Source organism: Anabrus simplex, chromosome 1 (genome assembly GCF_040414725.1).
Source record: "Anabrus simplex isolate iqAnaSimp1 chromosome 1, ASM4041472v1, whole genome shotgun sequence".
Taxonomy (NCBI): Eukaryota; Metazoa; Arthropoda; class Insecta; order Orthoptera; family Tettigoniidae; genus Anabrus; species Anabrus simplex.
The window spans coordinates 279,936,103-279,957,841 of record NC_090265.1 but is presented as its reverse complement, the minus strand read 5'-3'; the positions used below and the strand labels follow the sequence as shown (position 1 = coordinate 279,957,841).

At 37.8% G+C, this 21,739-nt stretch overlaps 1 protein-coding gene across 1 annotated transcript in view; it reads left to right on the top strand.

The window, feature by feature from the left end:
* Positions 1 to 20,840, top strand: part of LOC136863903 (uncharacterized) — a 102,628-nt gene extending 81,788 nt beyond the window's left edge. The window contains exons 9-11 of the mRNA XM_068226069.1: positions 8,289 to 8,453; positions 12,143 to 12,367; positions 20,722 to 20,840. Coding sequence (XP_068082170.1) covers positions 8,289 to 8,453; positions 12,143 to 12,367; positions 20,722 to 20,840 — 509 coding nt within the window. The remainder of the gene's footprint in view (positions 1 to 8,288; positions 8,454 to 12,142; positions 12,368 to 20,721) is intronic.
* The last annotated feature ends 899 nt before the right edge of the window (positions 20,841 to 21,739 follow it).

The window sequence follows — 21,739 nt, the reverse complement described above, 5'->3', positions numbered from 1 at the left end:
CTATTTGGATGGGGCATCATTCCAGGCTGAGGAAAACAAGAGTAAAGTCAAATAAACTTAAGGTAGTGGTGGCCCAACCTGTGTAGCTATAGGTAATGAGCTGATGGATTTGAGTTTTGTAAGTGAGGAGAAGGAGAAAAGTATTGAGCCCTGAGCAGGTTTCCATTAGGATGAAGGAAGTTTGGTGTCTTTTGAGCTCAAATGAGTATATAGTGAAATTGAGGACAAAAGATGAAATGAGCACCAAGTATTATTCAAGAATCTTAAACACCACCACTTCTATTTTTATGACAAGTAGCGAAGAAATCTTGGATAGAAGACAGGAAGGCAATAGGCTAAACATGCAGCTTAAACAAGAAAGGAACATGGATAAATAGAACTAACAAAATGTAAAGAGACCAATTTTTAACCTGGTCAGCGTATAATAAGAAATGCCTATCAATAGACACTAAGATTCAACACTATAAATCCATAACTCTCCCAGAAGCCACTTATGCTTGTGAAATCCTCCTCCAAATTAAAAATGAAGAACTGATTGTCTCCTCAAAACTGAAAGAAGAATCATCAGAACTTGCATAAATAAAAAAAATACCAGGTTGAAGGATTCTGGAGAATCCTTCCTAAAGAAACTGTCTATCAAGAGATTGACCCAATCACCAGCACAATGAAAAATAAAAGAATCTCGTATTTCTTTCACATCTTGCGACTGCCAAGAAATCAGCTTTTATGACAACTAGTGACAAGAAATCTTGGATAGAAGATGGGAGGGCAATAGATCCATGAAATTCAGCAAGATCTCAAAGCAGTTTGACTTGAGATAGCAGATTCAAGGAACAAAAATAAAATTAACTACCTTTCTAAGATTTATAAATTTTCAGCAGAAATTACACACAGAAGGCCTATAGTGATTTCAGATGAATTGAGAAAATTATGATTGGAACGAATGAAAAAGTACTGGGCAGATCACAAGAACCAAAAAGTACAACCTTCAATGAGAAAGTGAACATGGAATGACTCAAGTGGTCCAACATGCTCAATAAAATTAATAATAATAGGCTAAGGGTGAAGTCAATGGTCTTGAAGGGATCCTTTCATTCAAGAGTTTCATCAATGATGAGGTTGAAACAAGATGGACTGTGCTTTGGTTGAGTTTAGTTCAAGATGCTACTTATAACACTGTTCAAAAAATGTGTCAGCATAGAGCTGCTGAAGAGCTTCTTTACAAGTACACTGCAGTGGCAATGAATTGGAGGAGGTAGTATCTTCATTCACCCATTGAATATGCTTGCCAAAGAATTTGAAATAAATAATTTTTCATAAGGAAATGAAGATCTCTTTGACAAAATCAGTTTTGCTCCAGTTGCAGTCAGGTTTGTCAGTTAAAAAGGCACACCTTTCCAGGATGTTAGCAAGTACACCCACTGAGACAAAACATTGTTTTACCCTTTTTAAACATTTTTAGATTGAGAAGCCTCTACACCAAAGGTGGACAGTGAGAGAGAGCTCACTCCTTGATCTTTACAGCATGAGCACAGAAAGAACCAAGAGCAGCTGACTTCTAATAGTTTGTGCTCTAAAGGTTAGATGGTGACATATGAAGTCAAGATGTAAGCAAAGCCACAGCAATGTTTACACTGGTGGAAAATTAAATCCCAACACCAAGAAGGAGTTGTGCTAGATAAATTAAATTCATGAGGCGTGTTTGCACATCTGAGTGATGACGCCTATTCAAATTTGCACACTAGTCGATGAAGAGTGGTGCTGCTAGCACCACTATGATACTGCAAATCAAGTTTGCTTTAAATATGCAATGTACACATCATGAGTGTTAGTCATCATCTGGTGTGACATTGTGAGGTAGGTGTGAGTCAAATATGCCTTTAAAGAGACAAAGAGGTCAGTATCAGCAGCTTACTGAGTGTGAAAGAGGCCTTGTAATAGGGCTACCAGAAGGTGGATGTCCTTTCTACGATATTGCTGAAAGATTAGGTATCCACAGTGCATCAGTGTTTGCAACAATGATCACAGGAAGACACTGTCTCAAGAAGACCGGGCTATGGCCGCACACAGGCCACTACCAAGAGAGAAGACTGTTATATTTGCCGCACGGCTGTAGTGGATCATACTGCATCTGCAGCAGCCAATAGAGCTTCAGTTGGCACCAGAGCGACACAGAAAACTGTAATAAATCGATTTCTTGAGGGATAGCTCCAAGCACAGCGTTCTCGCCACTAAGTCTGAAACATGGCCATCTGCATGATATCAAACCAGAGATTATTGGAGGGCAGAGTGGAGATCTATTGTGTTCTCAGATGAGAGCCATTTCTGTCTCGGTGCAAGGTGTTTTTCTTTTTTTGCTAGTGGCTTTACGTCGCACCGACACAGATAAGTCTTATGGTGACAATGGGATAGGAAAGGCCTAGAAGTTGGAAGGAAGCGGCCATGGCCTTAATTAAGGTACAGTTCCAGCATTTACCTGGTGTGAAAATGGGAAACCACAGAAAACCATCTCCAGCGCTGCCGACAGTGGAGTTCGAACCCACCATCTCCCGGATGCAAGCTCACAGCTGTGCGTTCCTAACCGCACGGCCAATTGTTGCCAGTAATGACCTTAGATTGGTAAGAAGGAGGTCAAGTGAGCCCTTGGAACCAAGCTGCCACGGCATTGACAAACTGGACCTACACCAGAAGTTATCGTCTGGGGAGCGATTTCCTTGGACAACAGAAGCAGTCTTGTCTTTATTCCAAGGAACTTAACAGCATATTTATATGTCACAATGGTGATTGAACTGGTTGTGCTGCCATTCATTCGCAGTATTTAAGGGAGTACTTTCCAACAGGATAATGCTCCTCATACCACTGCTGTGACCCAACATGCTCTACAGTGTGTCGACCAGTTGCCTTGACCACCAAACCTTTTGCCCATTGAGCAAGTATGGAACAACAAATGCGGTGTTACCCAATACCAGCAATAACTGTTGCTGATTTAACTGACCAAGTGTAACAGACATGGACCTCCAACCCACAAAATGACATACAGCACCAGTTTGACACAATGCATGCACATTTGCACACTTGCATTGACAATTTTGGCAACTACAGCTGTTATTGAAGTACCACCATGTCACACGTCTTCTTGTGCATACTTCAACCTATGACCTGGAAACCGAAATCAGATAAATATGTTACCTAGACAGTTGTTCAGCCTAAATTCCATTCCTCTAAACTAATGTCTTCTTGACGGTGAAATTTAATTTCTGTCAGTGTATTATGCTTATTCAATACAATCGTACAGTATGGTGTAGTTAAGATGGCTAGTCAAAGCAATGCGGTAAAGCATCATTCGATTGTACAGTTCACCTCGGGTTGGGAGTGTGCTCACCAAAATCTAAAGTGGAGTGCAATGTTTGGCATGTGGCAAAATATTGGACATAAAAAAGTACAGTTCATCACTTCAAACAAAATGGAAGTGTAGAGGGTGAAATACACCTTATTCTCAAAAATCTATGCGAGGAAGTACTAAAGTAGAGGTACATATTACAATGTTGTACCTATAGAACATATAATTGAATTACTGTGCCCAATAAACAAAATTGTCCTTTGAAATTACAAATCCATTCATTACTTATTCAGGAATGTGATGCCACGTCTTCCAATGCAGCTGTTCGTGCTTGTTACAGAATAGCTTTGTTGAGTGCCCATTCTTCCTGACCATTTTGTGATGGTGAATTTGTGAAGCAGAGTTTGGAAGTTGTAGCAGACAAACTGTGTCCACAATTATCATGATCTTTGGCAAGTCTAAGTCTTTTGCATTGCACTATCTCTCATCGTATGGAATGTTTGTCAGACGCTATTGTGGAAAGATTCGTGGACGTTATTTTGAAGTTCATAGCGCTTTCTATTACAGTAGACGAGAGTACCAACTTATCAGTTACAGCCCAGCTGGCAATATTTATTAGAGATTTTGACAGAAATGTAGTAGTAAGGGAAAAACTCCTTGATTTATATCCTCTAAAAGACACCATGATAAGTGAAGACATACTGCAACGCGTGGAAGATGTATTTATCAGGTTTGGTCTACCATGGGAAAAGCTCATTTCACTAATGGAGCACCCTGCATGGTCAGATGCAGAGAAAGGCTTATAGGTTGTCTGAGAAACAAACTAGTGCAACACAAAGTGAGCTTCATACCTGTGCATACCTGTTTTTGATTCATCAAAAAAGCCTGTGCACAAAAAAATCATTATGGCAAATGTCATGAACTTAGCAGTGAGAACAGTTAATTTCTTAAAAGATATGTACTGAGCTAAAGACAATTCAAAGCTGAACTGAAGGATATGGAGTGTGAATTTTGTGATATTAAGCACTTTTGTGAAATTCGATGGCTCAGTAAAGGTAATATGTTAAATCACTTTTTAGATTTGTTGGACAAAGTTTCATTCATGGAAATGAAGGAGCATCTCTTCCATGAATTCACTGACCTTGAATGGATTAATGAGTTAGCATTTCTCACTGACATCACATTCCACATGAATAAACTTAATTTTAAGTTGCAGAGAGAAGTAACATACTTATTATGATACTCATTTTATAAACAGTATTAATACTTTCAAGCAAATGTTGGAGCTTTGGCAGCATCAGATGTTGAATGTTGTGTTAGCCCATTTTTCCTAAATTGTCAATGCGGAAATCTAGTTTGACTCAAAACAGACATTTGCAGGTACTCTTGTAAGTCATATGCAAGAATTTTCCATCTGATTTAGAGATCTGGATGATTCATCAATGTATGTCAAAGACTTTACTATGACCTTTTCAGCTACCCCAATACCTGTAATTGATGATGTTCCATCTTATCTACAGTGTGAGTTGCTCACAGTTTGATGTGATAGTGAGTTGAAGACTAAATATGAATCACCAACAATGACTTTCAGGAGACTGGAAGAACTGACATTGCTGATGACCCTCTTCATAACTTAAATGAGACCAGACATTGTAAGTGGACAGAAGCCATAATGACTGTAAACTTCAAGCATTCCAGCAGAAAGGCTTGGAGCCTGTTAAAGATGTTAGGAGGAGTGCCTCATACACCTCAACCTAAATCAGTTGTGATACTAAATGAAGTTGCCAGCTGCATTGCTAGTTTGTAAAAAATCAAACCTGACAAAGATCATAAAAGGTTATTAAAAGAACAACTAACCCATGAGAAAAAACAGTGTGATGCTTCATCAGATATCTCTGACCCTTTTACTAAGGAGGAGCTAGTGGCAGCCCTGAAAGAAATGAAGAACAGAAAAGCTCCTGGTTTTGATGGTATCCATCCTGAATTCTTCACACAATGTGGTAAGAATGTAAGGAAATGGTTTCACAGTTTTTCACAAATATCTTGTACACTGGAAAGCTTCCATCGGAGTTCAAACGGACTAAGATCATAGCCATCCTAAAAACAGGGAAAGCGGCAGGTTGTCCTGAAAACTATCGTCCAATTGTTCTGATGAATGTTTGCTATAAACTCTTGGTGAGGCTTATATACAACAGAATTAGCCCTTAGATTTTAAGCATCTTTCCAGTCGAACAGGCAGGTTTTAGAACCAGGCATAGTTGTGAAGACCAGGTTTTTGCTTTAACTACCTATATTGAGGCAGGTTTTGAAAGGAAATTGAAGAGTGAAGCTGTGTTTATAAACCTCACAGCTGCATATGATATGGTATGGAGAGAAGGTTTAATGTACAAGTTCATCAAACTTACAGGCTTTAAAGCAATCTTGGAGCTCATAAACAACATGCTATCGAATAGGGTGATCCAGGTTGTGATGAATAATAAGCATAGTAAACTTAAAGTGCTCAATAATGGGCTGCCTCAAGGATCTGTGCTTTCCCCTTTGTTATTCAACCTGTATATTGCAGATATCCCTTCTACTACTCCCATCAATTTGCTTAAACTGATGAACGGGCTATTATTACTCAACATCCACTGTGAATTTCATAGAAGAAATCCCAAATGCAGACCTTAATAATTTGTGAGGATACTTCTAAAAGTAGCGTCTGATACCAAGCATCAGCAAAACAGAAACTTGCTTCTTCCACCTCAACAATAGAAAAGCTAATGTTACCTTGAACATCTCACTCATTGTCATGCCTCTCTCACACAACCCCAACCCAAAGTATCTTGGAGTTACTTTGGACCGAACATTGTCCTCCAGGATACACTTGACTAAGAGTGCTGCTAAACTGAGGGCAAGGAATAACATCATCCAGAAATTTTAGGGTTCAACATGTGGAGCTACTGCGTCCACTCTTTGATCATCAGCAATGGGTTTAGTCAATTTGACAGCAGAGTACTGTTGTTCTGTATGGTTGAACAGTCCACACGTTACTCAGATTGACACAGTTTTGAATAAGACAATGTGCATCATTAGTGGTATAGTAATGTGTAGTTCTCTTTTCTGGTTACCCGTGTTGAACCATATCAAACCTCCAAGAATAAGGAGATTTAATAATGTGATCCGTGAGTTCATAAAAATATCAGCGAACATCATTCTTCCCATGCATAAAGATATGCTTCATAGATTTGACGATTTGAAAATACATTCTCTGCCTATCTCAAAGCTAAAGAACTGATCAACAGAGGGTTTAATGCTTCAGTAGAATGGAGACAGGAATGGAACAATGTAGCTCCAAAGGAGTGGCAGTCTCTGTTTAATATCCAACATCCACCAGCAGGTTTTGATCTGCCACGTAAAACGTGGGTTGCCTTTAACAGGCTACAGACCAGCCATGGGGGATGTGGCTGGCTGCTGTATAAGTGGGGCATGAGAACTTCACCTACCTGTGACTGTGGTGGAGAAAAACAGAGTATCTGGCATATTCTTACCGAATGTCGTAACAGGGCGTACTTGGGTTCACTGAAAGACTTTGATCAACTCTCTAAAATGGCTATAGAGTGGCTGGACAATTTAAATATAAAACTTTTAATATTTCAGGTGCCCAGTTGATTGTTTTCCTTTTTAGATTGTTACAACCCAAACTATCATTTTCTTTTATATGTATTGTGTAATTTGCCATAAGCTAAATAAATAAATTAATTAATTAATAAACCAACAAGCCTATCACATTTTTATGAACATCTTTTGCAGATTTCCCAAATATTCACAAAATGGCTGTCAAACTGTTATCAATGTTTGGCACAATATATCTGTGTGAGAAACTGTTCTCTGTAATGAATAGCCACTCTAACTGATGTACATCTCACTGCAGTACTTTTGAATAGCAAGGGCGAGGTCAATCACACTTATCATAAATTGTCTTCTTCAGAGGAAAGAGATGTGCTCTTCATCATCTGCTGAACGAAATTTCAGATATAAGAGAACATATATGTTTTGTTTTGGGTGATTGATTTCTATTCATTTATTTATTTCTGTATTTAACCTAGAGTTTGTTTGTCATTCATTGTTTATGCTGTATTCTGAAACAAGCTTTTATGTATTTCCATGACTACAGGTAATAGCCTAAGGCATATTTAGTTATCACGTGTCAAACTAAATTGTTTCCTATGCATAATCTAATGAAATGAATACAATTAAACATATTTACTTAGCACAGCCAATGGCCGTAGCCGTGCTGAAACACCGGATCCCGGAGATCTCCAAAGTTAAGCAACATTGGGCGTGGTCAGGAGTTGGATGGGTTGCCACGCGCTGTTTGGTGGGGGGGTAAGGGAATGGAGGAGCAGAAAGGAACTGGCCACCCTACCGCAAGTAAACTCCGGCTCAGGAATACCTCTGCGGAGGTTCGGACCTGCCTTCGGGCAGAACAACCCCTTACCTTACCTACTTAGCACATGTCATTCATGCACTGAATAGAACAAGACATCAGGCAAAATAAAAGTGTTAAAAGTTCAAATTTGTTTTGATATGTGTCCCATTCCCAGTTGTAACTGCAAGCTATATAAGTAGTTGCTAGGCTGTAGCTTCTATCAGAGCATTTACTCTGCTCCTTTCTCTGCCTGAGCTGGAGCGCTTCTCATTGAGATGAATTGTGCCCCCTTTGCTCTACAATATCAATTCTTTAACACAGTATACTAGAGGTCTAAAAATGCCCTGTCACATGAACATGTGGCTAAGTGAATAATAAAGGAGTGAACTTCACATCACCATCTGATTGTAAAACTGTTTTGTTAAGTTTAGTTCATGTTCTGTGTCTCCATACTTGTAACCCTAATTAAATATTGAATAACTACTCTGTATAACAAACTTAAAAGCATTACACTTGAAATATTACCTGTCATTACAGCGGAAGAAGGATGTTTGCAATATTTCACTGGAGTTTCTGGACAGATCAAATCTTTCAACTATGATCCTGGTTCTGGTCTACAGTTGTCAAACCAAGACTATAGCATTTGTATTAGAATGGAGAGGAACTTCTGTGGCATCCAGTATTCTACTGCACCAGACACAGGTACTGTACTATGATACTACTATTAAAATGTTTTCATTCCTCCCCTGAAAGGGGGAGGCGGGCCTCTTAGATGGTAGCACTGTCTCTCAGGCCAGGAGATTTGTTACGGTGAAGGAGATGCTCTGAGAAGGTCAGGGGATTGATGGCCATGGCCTATACGAGGAACTGTCCTGGCATTCACCTTAGTGCAGGAGAATGGAAAACCACGGAAAACTATTCTCAGGACAGCTAATGGTGGGGACCAGCCGGGAGGTCCAGCCCTTTTCCGTCTCCTGAATACAGAAGCGTGGAGCCACGGTAGAGCCGTGGCCACCCCTCCTCTGCTCAGTTGGCCGGTCAGAGTGCAGAGCTGTTGGACCACGGACCAGCCGTGGCTACTTAAGGGCCAAGACCCACTCTGCATACACCAATATTCTTCTTCTTCTTTTCTTCTTTTTCTACCGCTTATCCCACACCTGTGGGGTCGCGGATGCGAACTGTGTCACACATGTGGATTTGGCCCTGTTTTACGGCCGGATGCCCTTCCTGACGCCAACCCTATATGAAGGGATGTAATCACTATTGCGTGTTTCTGTGGTGGTTGGTAGTGTAGTGTGTTGTGTGAATATGAAGAGGAAAGTGTTGGGACAAACACAAACACCCAGTCCCCGGGCTAGAAGAATTAATCAGAGACGATTAAAATCCCCGACCCGGCCGGGAATCGAACCTGGGACCCTCTGAACCGAAGGCCAGTACGCTGACCGTTCAGCCAACGAGTCGGACATACACCAATATACTATGATAAAATATAATGAGTATAAAGGAAATGGGACTGTGGTAGACATAAAGGAAATTTTATCTTTAAAGGAACCTATAGTTAATATTATATTGTTATGTACTATGGATCCATCTATAAAATTATACAGGTATAACCCATCATCACATGGGCTAAAAATAATGGAGAAAGTCATAGACAAAAGACTGAGGGTTATAATAGAAACACAGTTAGAGGAAAAACAATATGGCTTTAGACCGAATAGATCAACACTAGACATGATATTTACAGTGCGAACAATAATGGAAAAACATCTGGAAAGAAACAAGGAAATCATCTTCATATTTTTGGGTTTGGAAAAAGCTTATGATACAGGAGAAAACATGTATGGGAATGCGTACTGAAAAGGAATGTACTAAAATCATTAATTAACAAGATAAAATTGTTGTACCAAGAGAGTAAAAGCAGTGTACAAGTAGGGAGTGGTGATTCTGAAACATTTTATACAAAAAAGAGTCTCAAGCAAGGAAGTGCACTGTCGCCATTATTGTTTATTATATTGATGGATGAAATCATAAAACACGTAAAACAGAGTATCAGTAGTGATGAAGTGAATGCTTTGGTATTTGCAGATGATGTGGTGAAAAGGAAGTACAAATGAGACTGGATACTTGGAATGAAAATCTGAAGGAGTTTGGAATGATTATTAGTAAAAAGAAAACTGTAGTCATGCACTGTGGAAAAGAGAAAAATAGAAGCCAAGTGAAACATAGATGGAGGACGGTTAGAGAATGTAGAACAGTTTACATATCTGGGTAGCATTATTAATGGAAGTAATAAAATCAACCCTGAAATTAATAACAGGCTAAGTAAAGGTACAACTTTTTATCATCAAGTCAGAGAGCTTTTATGGGATGACAAAGTACCCAAAAGAATGAAATTAACATTATATAAACAGTATTTCATACCAACTGTAACATACAGACTAGAAACACTGGTAACTAATAAGAGACAAGATAATAAGATCCAAGCAGTAGAAATGAAATTTTTAAGAACATCGGTTAAAAAGACAAGAAGAGATAGAATTCAAAATATTAAAATCAGAGAAGAGCTAAATATAAAACCATTCCTACAGAAGATACAGAAAGCAAGACTGAGATGTTTCAGACATGTAAAAAATATGGGAAAGGAATGGGTAGCAAGAAAGGAATTGGAAAGAGAAGTTAAGGAAAAGAGACCAGTTGGAAGACCGAGAAGAAGGTGGATGGATCAGATTTGGAAGGACATTAGAGAATCTGGATTGGATGTGATGGAAGTAATAAAGCAGGAAAAGTGGAAGGACAGAAAGGAGTGGAGGAGGCTTGTTAACCACACCCGGGCGACTGGAGTGGGACACTGATGATGATGATGATGATGATGATGATGATGATGATGATGATGATGATGATGATGATGATGATGATGATGATGATGATTCCAACATAATTCACCATAAAGAGTATGGTATCAGTTAATTCAACAATTAATTCTAGTGAAGAAGTGAAAGCTCTTTGGGATAACTTTTGAGATAATCAGTAAATACTTTCTTAGGTTTATCAGGGAACATCACCTCTTGGGAGTTAAATGTTCAAGAAACTAATACTATTATCAAGAATTCTATTTTATGCCTAACTGACATCACTTACAGATTATATAGTGTAAGTAAGAAATACATCTTCAGAATTCTGTTATGCAATCAAATTTTACAACATGATCAGATTTTTGGCTTGTAAACATTGTTTTATAATTAAAAAATGAATATCAGGGAAATTATATTCCAAATTTAGTGCTGTTTTCAACTTTTTCATCATCAAGATCAAAAGTAAAATGACTGTTCCACTAGTTTTAAACTTAAAATGTCTTATATAGCCCCTTGAAGACAACCACATTTGGCTTACAACCTCAAGTTGCAAACCACTCGTATAACATCAATTCTGTTTTCTCAGGAGTATGGGAAACTGTGTCTTGTACACTGTGCTGGCATTGGTACCTCATGCACCACTCTGTAATTCTGTTCATTCAACCTAATGTTCCTGTACTTTCACCTCTTCATCTGCTGTATACAGACTCAAGGCCACTAGAAAACATCTCTATTGTAAGGGCTCGACCTGCAGCTACTTTGTGTTAAACACTTAGCTGTAGATCATTGGTTATTGAGCATGAGTGACTTGCTCTCTTATTGTAAGGATGTGGGAGTAACTAATTAGCTATCATACTGTACTTTGTGTTAAAATCTTAAGAAATGCACTACTGATTGTTCTTTCTTCAAAGTGAGAGCAAGTCATCATGTGAAAGAGAAAAATGCATGTTCTTTTTCTAGAAGAAAGAATTTCCATGATTAAAGAAAGTGAAAAATGGTGATGACAAGTTGATTTAGTGAATCAATTTAATTGTGGGAAAAGCCAAATTCAAAATACAGTTGCAAATCCTGACCATTCTTGAAGGAGTGGGAGGAAAACGCGTATAAAGACACAAAGAAAATATGTAAAGTTTTAAATTATGTTGTGTTCAAGTGGTATAACCACACTCTTGCCAAGGAATTTTAGTAATGGAATATGTGAGGAAGGAGAATTTTTGAGGCACAGTTCATGTTCATGTTCATGTTCATGTACTGGAGATTACATCTGATATTATCAGTAAATAATGTTTAGATACTGTACTGTACAGTAGTAGTAGTAGTAGTAGTCTGATATTCTCTTCTCTGAAAACTGTAAAAGAAGTTAGTGAGACGTAAAAACCAATGATATTCACCTTTAGGAAGATGACCGCCCCTCTAAAAGACCAGTTCTGTGGATTTTTTTTATCTGGTTGACTTAAAAGGGTTTCACTGTATTTACGCTTAAATGTCACTGTTGTTAATGTTGATTTCACATTTATCTCTGCATGACAATTTCAGTTAATAACAGATCACATGCGTTTACGCTGACTGGAAACACCCTGAGCCGTGATGCTATTGTTTCCTCTTCCGTCAGCAGTATGGGCTCTTTCCCATGTGTAACTGATTGGCTTGGTATTCCATGTGCCTCTAATGTTGGGCGAAGAAATGCTAGTGGATGTGTGGACCGAATTTGTGGAGGAACTTTCAATGCAGAAATATCTACAACCCCTTCAGCTGTATACAGTAAGTTATCACCGTTTTACTTCTTGTTTACTAAACTCTTTCTTTGCGTGTACCTATCTGGCAGTGTGAGGTTATTATACTCACATGTAAAAAAATCTGTTGCATTTTGCAAAGATTACATGCTGAAAACTTAATTCAGTGGTGACTGCCTGAAGAGGTGAGGAAAATAACATGGAAAAACTCACTGAAGGACATCATCATCATCATCATCATCCCACTGGGTTGGAATATTTGTGACACCTTTCCATCTTCCTCTATCCAACCTTAAATGTGTTCCAATCCAGGTTTCTTGAAATTATACTATTTTTGATCAATTTCAGCCACCTTGATTTGAGTCTCCCTTTTGTCCTCCTTCCTTCTAACTGAGTCTCCATCGTCTGAAGTGGTATCCTTCCTTCTTCCATCCACTTAACATTTTCAAACCATGTAAGTTTATTTTTCTCTATTCTGTCAAAAATCTTTTCCATTCTGATTTCCCTCCTGACATTCCCATTTCTTACTCTGTCCCTTCTTGTCTTTCCTATCATCTTAAAAATTTTATTTCACTATCCCGGAATTTATTCTCCTGTCTTCTTGTCAGTGTCCAGGTCTCGGCTGCGTAGGACAGTATTGGGCACTATTACATTCTGTACTTGAAGCTCTCCACAATTTCAAGGTTTTATCCCCTAATTTTTAAATTTCCCTTCCCTTTCTCCTGTAGTCAAGACTATTGTTTTACTCTTTTCTACAATGATTTTAATTCCATGACTTTCAATAATCATATGCCCACCAATGATATTCACCTTTAGGAAGATGACCGCTCCTCTAAAAGACCAGTTTTGTGGATTTTCTTCATCTGGTTGACTTAAAAGAGTTTCACTGTATTTACACTTATTTTCACATTTATCTCTGTATGACAATTTCAGTTAATAACAGATCACATGAGTTTACACTGACTGGAAACACCCTGAGCCATGATGCTATTGTTTCCTCTTCTGTCAGCAGTATGGGCTCTTTCCCATGTACTGCAAGGTGCCCTTGTACTACTTACTTTCTGTTTGCTACCCTGACCATGATATCATATGCATGATATCCTCATACTTTCTGTTTGCCTCCTTCACATTTTCGACCATAATTATTATGAATAACAGTGGTGACAGCACACTTTCTTGTCATAGTCCAGTTTCATTCCTAAACCACTGTCCTCTCCACATGGGTCCAGACACTGCTACAACAATTTTTGTACATTGTTTGCACATATTACATCATTTGTTTTCCAAATCTCTTCCGTTGCATTACTTACCATACTTTTACTCTGGGGACACTATCATAAGCCTTTTCTAATTGAAGGAATGGCATCTCTTCCATATTCCCAATGATTTTCCATTTACTACCTCATACTGAAGATGGAGTCTAGTGTTAATCTTCCATTTCAAAAGACTTATTGCTCTTGTAATTGTCCTTCCACCTTTCTCCTCATTCTCTTTCCTAGTACCCTTTCAAATATATTTGCTATCTGAGATATGAGTGTATTCTTTGCTCCAATCATTTGGAACCAATCTTTCTTTTCAAATACTGTACATCTAATAGTGTATACAGCCACTGTAGACCCACGGGCCCTGCTGCTTTTATCATATCTACGCATACTTCATCCATTCCCACTGCTTTTTCCAGTTTCATTCATTTGACAACAGTTTCCACTTCTTCCATTGTGATTTCACTCTCAAATTGTGTCTCCTTACACTCTATCTCTATCATCTCCTCTACACCCTTTCTCACATTAAGCAGTTCATCAAAGTAATATATCTTTTCCTTACCTCCTTTGATTGTGTTATTGTCTCTCCTTTTCCCCCTTTCACCTTCTTTATGTAGACTCTTCCTTCTTACAAGTTCAAAGAGTAGCCTTCTAACACAATGCAAATCCTCTTTCAATGTTCGAGTAAATCCCTCCATGCTTTTCTTCTTTTCTTCAATTACTGCTTTCTTGCACCTTCATTTCCTGATACTTTCTTCTGTTTTATCCCAATTCCATATTTGCCATGTTTTCTTAATTTTCATTCCTTCCTTTACCGTCTCATTCTACCAAGAGGTCTCTTTATCTTTCACTCTTTCATCACTTCTGCTTCGAGCACTCTGTGCACAGCTTACAAATGCCGAAAGCCTTCTTGAACATGTCCAATTCCACTTCCACACTCTCCACTTCAGCTCTGGGTAAGTATTGTTTCAATTTATATTGAAATTTATCTTTTACCTCATTACCTCTTAATTTCTACGCTTTTATTTTCTCTCTTATTTCTTTCATTTTTTCCATTATTCCTAATTTAAATTTTGCTACCAGTACTGTATGATCTCTCTCAAAGTCTGATTCTGGCAAGGGTATATTATAACAGAGAAGTAAAGAGACTAAGAAGGAGGTGCAGATTGGAAAGAAATAGAGTTAGAAATGGTTGTGGAAGTAAGGAGAAATTGAAGGAACTTAACTAGGAATTTAATCTAGCCAAGAAGTCAGCTAAGGTAAAATATGATGGCAGCCATAATTGGCTGTTTTAGTGAAAAGTGGAAGGGTATAAATAGGTACTTTAAGGCAGAAACAGATTCCAAGAAGGGCATTTCAGGAATTATTAATGAACAACAAGAGTATATATGTGAAGATTTATAGAATGAGTAAGCATTCAGTCAGCAGTATGTAAAGACTGTTGAGGTAGGGGAGGTGACTAATATTAATGAAGTATTGAAACTTACATATGATAATGAAGACATCTATATATATAAAATAAGAGTTTTGTCTGTACATTGGTCAGAATTTGAAAAGAATGGTATTTCTGTATCGGTCATGTCCACAGTAACAAGAAATGCATTTTTTACTTTTCCGTAATTTCCGTCTGTCTGTCTGTCTGTATGTATGTATGTACACGCATCACGAGAAAACGGCTGAAGAGAATTTAATGAAAATCGGAATGTAAAGTCGGGTGATAAACCGCTACAATCTAGGCTATAAATTATTTTAATCACGCCAAGTGAAATGGTAGTTTAGGGGAAGGCCTGAAATTTGATTCACAAATATTTATGTTATTAGTGGTTGTGTCTTAATGAAAATCGCTAGACAAAGATGGGAAATAAATCGCTACAATATAGGCTATACACGCTGAGAAAAATGGTAGTTTAGGGGAAGGCCTAAAATTTAATTGTCAAATATTTATTTTATTAGTGGTCGTATCTTCACGAAAATTGGTATGCAATGTCGGGGAATAGGTCGCTATAATCTAGGCTATCAATAATGCTATTCACACTGAGTAAAATGGTAGTTTAGGGGAAGGCCTGAAATGTAATCTATATATAAAATAAGAGTTTTGTCTGTACATTGCTCAGAATTTGAAAAGAATGATATTTCTGTATCGGTCATGACCACAGTAACAAGAAAATGCATTTTTTACTTTTCCATAATTTCTGTCTGTCTGTCTGTCTGTCTGTCTGTCTGTCTGTCTGTCTGTCTGTCTGTCTGTCTGTCTGTCTGTCTGTCTGTACACGTATCACGAGAAAACGGCTGAAAAGAATTTAATGAAAATCAGAATGTAAATTCGGGTGATGAACCGCTACAATCTAGGCTGTAAATTATTTTAATCACGCTGAGTGAAATGGTAGTTTAGGGGAAGGCCTGAAATTTAATTCTCAAATATTTATGTTATTAGTGGTCGTGTCTTAATGAAAATCGCTAGACAAAGATGGGAAATAAGTCGCTACAATATAGGCTATACACGCTGAGAAAAATGGTAGTTTAGGGGAAAGCCTAAAATTTAATTGTCAAATAATTATTTTATTGGTGGTCGTATCTTCACGAAAATTGGTATGCAAAGTCAGGGAATAGGTCGCTATAATCTAGGCTATCAATAATATTATTCACACTGAGTGAAATGGTAGTTCAGGGGTTGGCCTGAAAAGTAATTGACCGAGCTCGATAGCTGCAGTCGCTTAAGTGCGGTCAGTATCCAGTATTCGGGAGATAGTAGGTTCGAACCCCACTGTCGGCAGCCCTGAAAATGGTTTTCCGTGGTTTCCCATTTTCACACCAGGCAAATGCCGGGGCTGTACCTTAATTAAGGCCACGGCCGCTTCCTTCCCACTCCTAGCTCTTCCCTGTCCCATCGTCGCCATAAGACCTATCTGTGTCGGTGCGACGTAAAGCGACTAGCAAAAAAAAAAAAAAGAAATGTAATTGATATATAAAATAAGCGTTTTGCCTGTACATTGCTCAGAATTTGAAAAGAATGGTATTTCTGTATCGATCATGTCCACAGTAACAAGAAATGCATTTTTTACTTTTCCGTAATTTCCGTCTGTCTGTCTGTCTGTATGTATGTATGTACACGCATCACGAGAAAACGGCTGAAGAGAATTTAATGAAAATCGGAATGTAAAGTCGGGTGATAAACCGCTACAATCTAGGCTATAAATTATTTTAATCACGCCAAGTGAAATGGTAGTTTAGGGGAAGGCCTGAAATTTGATTCACAAATATTTATGTTATTAGTGGTTGTGTCTTAATGAAAATCGCTAGACAAAGATGGGAAATAAATCGCTACAATATAGGCTATACACGCTGAGAAAAATGGTAGTTTAGGGGAAGGCCTAAAATTTAATTGTCAAATATTTATTTTATTAGTGGTCGTATCTTCACGAAAATTGGTATGCAATGTCGGGGAATAGGTCGCTATAATCTAGGCTATCAATAATGCTATTCACACTGAGTAAAATGGTAGTTTAGGGGAAGGCCTGAAATGTAATCTATATATAAAATAAGAGTTTTGTCTGTACATTGCTCAGAATTTGAAAAGAATGATATTTCTGTATCGGTCATGACCACAGTAACAAGAAAATGCATTTTTTACTTTTCCATAATTTCTGTCTGTCTGTCTGTCTGTCTGTCTGTCTGTATGAACACGCATCAATAAAAAACGGCTGAAGAGAATTTAATGAAAATCGGTATGTAATGTCGGGTGATGAACCACTGCAATCTAGGCTACAAATTATTTTATTCACGTTGAGTGAAATGGTAGTTTAGGGGAAGGCCTGAAATGTAATTCTCAAATAAGTAATTTATGTTATTAGTGGTCATATCAATAAATATTACATAACTAACAGAATTTTAGTTATGTTGTAAGTTGGTAGTAGTTATGTAAGAACTTATTAAATTTCCAATCACTTATGTCTTATACATTGTTACCGCACCGCATATAATCAGAGATATTCATGAATTTGGATTTTTGTTACTAAGTCCATATCAGCGCCGGGTCACGAGAAAATGGGTAAACAGAATTTAGTGAAAATCGGTACCGATGTAAAGTCTGAGAATAAGAAACTACAGTCTACGATATAAATAATTTTGTAAGACACCCTAATATCAGAGAGTCAAAAGAAAACTAATGTGAAGGCCTGCAATATAGAAAGCTCATAATCTTTATCAACAATAAAATTACATTGACCATTGTTTGTTGTGATGTGCTTTTTGTCTTCTGTTTCCTCTCATCCCCGATAGATAGGATTACTGCAGCGTACCGAGGTTTTTTAAATTTGCTTGACGTCGCACCGACACAGGTAGGTCTTATGGCGACGATGGGATAGGAAATCAATAGTGGTGTGAAGGAAGTGGCCTTGGCTTTAAGGTACAGCCTGGTGTGACTGGTGTGAAAATGGGAAACCACGGAATACCATCTTCAGGGTTGCCAGCAGTGGGGCTCGAATCCACTATCTCCCGGATGCAAGCTCACAGCTGCGCGTCCCTAACCACACGGGCAACTCGCCTGGTCGTACCGACTGTAACAGCCTGCATGTATATTGGCGGGAAGTAGCTGGGGAGTAAGATAACTTTCTTCTTTAGCATGCCATTCCTCTGGTTCATACATCTATATATATAAAATAAGAGTTTTTTCTGTACATTGCTCAGAATTTGAAAAGAATGGTATTTTTGAATCGGTCATGTCCACAGTAACAAGAAAATGCATTTTTTACTTTGCTGTAATTTCTGTCTGTCTGTCTGTCTGTCTGTCTGTCTGTCTGTCTGTCTGTCTGTCTGTCTGCCTGCCTGTCTGTCTGTCTGTCTGTATGTATGTATGTATGTATGTACACGCATCACGAGAAAACGGCTGAAGAGAATTTAATGAAAATCAGAATGTAAAGTCGGGTGATAAACCGCTACAATCTAGGCTATAAATTATTTTAATCACGCCAAGTAAAATGGTAGTTTAGGGGAAGGCCTGAAATTTAATTCTCAAATATTTATGTTATTATTGGTCGTGTCTTAATGAAAATCGCTAGACAAAGATGGGAAATAAGTCGCTACAATATAGGCTATACACGCTGAGGAAAATGGTAGTTTAGGGGAAGGCCTAAAATTTAATTGTCAAATATTTATTTTATTAGTGGTTGTATCTTCACGAAAATTGGTATGCAATGTCGGGGAATAGGTCGCTATAATCTAGGCTATCAATAATGCTATTCACACTGAGTGAAATGGTAGTTTAGGGGAAGGCCTGAAATGTACTGTAATCTATATATAAAATAAGAGTTTTGTCTGTACATTGCTCAGAATTTAAAAAGAATGGTATTTTGTATCGGTCATGTCCACAGTAACAAGAAAATGCATTTTTTACTTTTCCGTAATTTCTGTCTGTCTGTGTGTGTGTATGTATGTATGTACACGCATCACGAGAAAACCGCTGAAGAGAATTTAATGAAAATCGGTATGTAAAGTCCGGGAATAAGTCACTACAATCTAGGTCATAAATAATTTTTTTCACGCTGAGAGAAATGGTAGTTTAGGGGAAGGCCCAAAACTTAATTCTCAAATATTTGTGTTATTAGTGGTTTTAATGACAATTACTATATATATAAAGTTACATAGTATTAAATTTCCGATCATTTATGTCTTATACATTTTGACCGTACTGGCTATGATAACGGAGATATTCATGAATATGGATTTTTGTTGCCAAGATCATATCAGCGCCGTCACGAGAAAATGGGTAAACAGAATTTTAATGAAAATCGGTATGTAAAGTCGGGGAATAAGGAACTACAGTCTACGCTATAATTAATTGTATAAGATGGCCTTATATTACAGAGTTGAAAGAAAATTGAATGTGAAGGCCTACAATACAGAAAACTCATAACATTGATCAACAATAATATTACATTGACCATTGTTTGTTGTGATTTGCTTTGTGTCTCTGTTGCCATTCATATCTGATAGATGGGATTACTGCTGTTTACCGAGTTTTTTTCAAAATTTTCTCCACGTCGCGCCGATACACATAGGACTCATGGCGACGATGGGGTACGAAAGGGCTAGGAATGGGAAGGAAGCAGCCCCTACGTTAATTACGTTACAGCCCCAGCACTTTCCTGGTATGAAAATTGGAGACCATGGAAAACCATCTTCAGGGGAGTCGACAGTGGAGTTCGAACCCACTACCTTCCGGATCCAGGCTCACAGCTATGCACCTCTAACCACACAGCTAACTCACCCTGTCACACCGAGTATAACAGCCTGCCTGAAAATTGGCGGGAAGTAGCTGGGGAGTTAGATAAATTTCTGATACTACTGATACGTAACAAACTGGTTCATCATAGCATTCGAGCTATTCAATTCCTACTCTGAGGCACTGACTGGAATGAGCAGTGTGCATATTTAACGGAATAATGGCAGAGAAGTGTTCACGGCTCTCTGCGGTCTGGTCATTGCAGCACTGGGACTTTGGACTGTTAGATCGGCACCATAGTACTGTTCGTTAGAAGTGAGAAATTTAATTTGATCGAGTATTTTATAAACATTGCTTTTAATCACTACATTCCTTCTGACGACTTCAGGTAGGAAAACCACAACGACAGTCTCTCTGAGAATCCCGTAGCAAAGCACGGGTACATCAGCTAGTTTATAATAAGATACAAAAGTTGAAAGCTTAAAAAGGATCTGGAATTTATAAAATTTCTGGGGATATACTAAAGGCAATGGGTTGGGATATAAACAACAGTTTTTGCCTGTAATAAAGCAAATGCATTTTTAAAAATTAGAAGTTAGGATGAATAATTGCATAAACTTAGGAGGGATGACAAAGATTATCTTTAATGGATGTTAAGCTTGGTGCATGCAACTCTTCCAGAATATATTTTTTCCTTCTGCTACCAGTAATACTCTGATCAATGTAGGTGAACCAATATCCTTCATTTCTTGTTGAAAAACAAGCAAGTTCAAGCAAATGATGAAATTTATTGCCTCTTTCCCCTTCATACTGTCATTGACACTTGGTAAAAATACTTGTTTCTCTCATAGAAAATGTAAAAGCAAACTGACATTCTCTTCTCCTCTCTTTTTTACACAGGCACTGTGAAGCCATTCCGTCTCTATTTCCATACGGATGCAACAGAAGCTCCAACTGATGTGGGCAACCGTGGATTTGCTCTCAATTATGTTCAGCAGCCTTGTACAAACAACCTCTAAATATGTGTCATGGTACCCTCTTTTTACTTTGAAAATAGTTTAATGGTTTGCTATCAAGTGAAAAGACACTAGATGAAAGAAGTGATATGCAGTACTGTGCGAAAGTGATAAGGTGTAGCACACAAACCTGTCTCAATTACCTGAGAATTTAAAACAAAGTAGGATTATTTCTGGAATCCTTCAATATGTTGCAGCTAAAGAGATAACAAAACTGTATAATTTGTCTTGTTTAATAATAGTAACATCTTGAGTGTTATTTACATTTGTGTAGAATCAACTGCAATTCTGTTTTCATGAGAAAGCTTTCCCTTGTGTATTTAAACAGACTAAAAAGTTTATTCTTCATTATACCGTACTGAGTGAAAAAAATCCTTAAATTACAAATGCAAAATAATGGTATCTTTAACTTTCCCACACTGTCTAGGCAGTTGATGGACTATGCCCATCTTCTGAGAATATAGTTGCTACCGTACTGCCTTTTCAAGATCTCTCAGTAGAATCTTGGTTTTGTGATTATGTTTAGAGCAGACCTGCAGAAAATATTAAAAAGGTAACCATTTAGAGAAGTGAGATCTTGACTTCTAAAATACCAACCTTTATATCTGATCAGGACACTATGTTGCATTTTATTTTTTTAATCTTGAAATTTAGCATAGAGTTTCCACTGTGCAGTAGAAATCAATTTATGACTGAGGAAATTAGCTACTACGTGGTAATTTTAAAAATGTTGTTTTCATGAAGAAATGCAGTTATGTGACCGAGTCCTGAGTCACCTCTTACTAGACTATGACTGAAAACAAATTATAACCTCCCTCCACCTTTCAGATCCTCTTCTTTTTCACTTCAGATCTATGATCATCCATCATACCATTTCATTAGTTGAATTTTCTTGTCCCTAA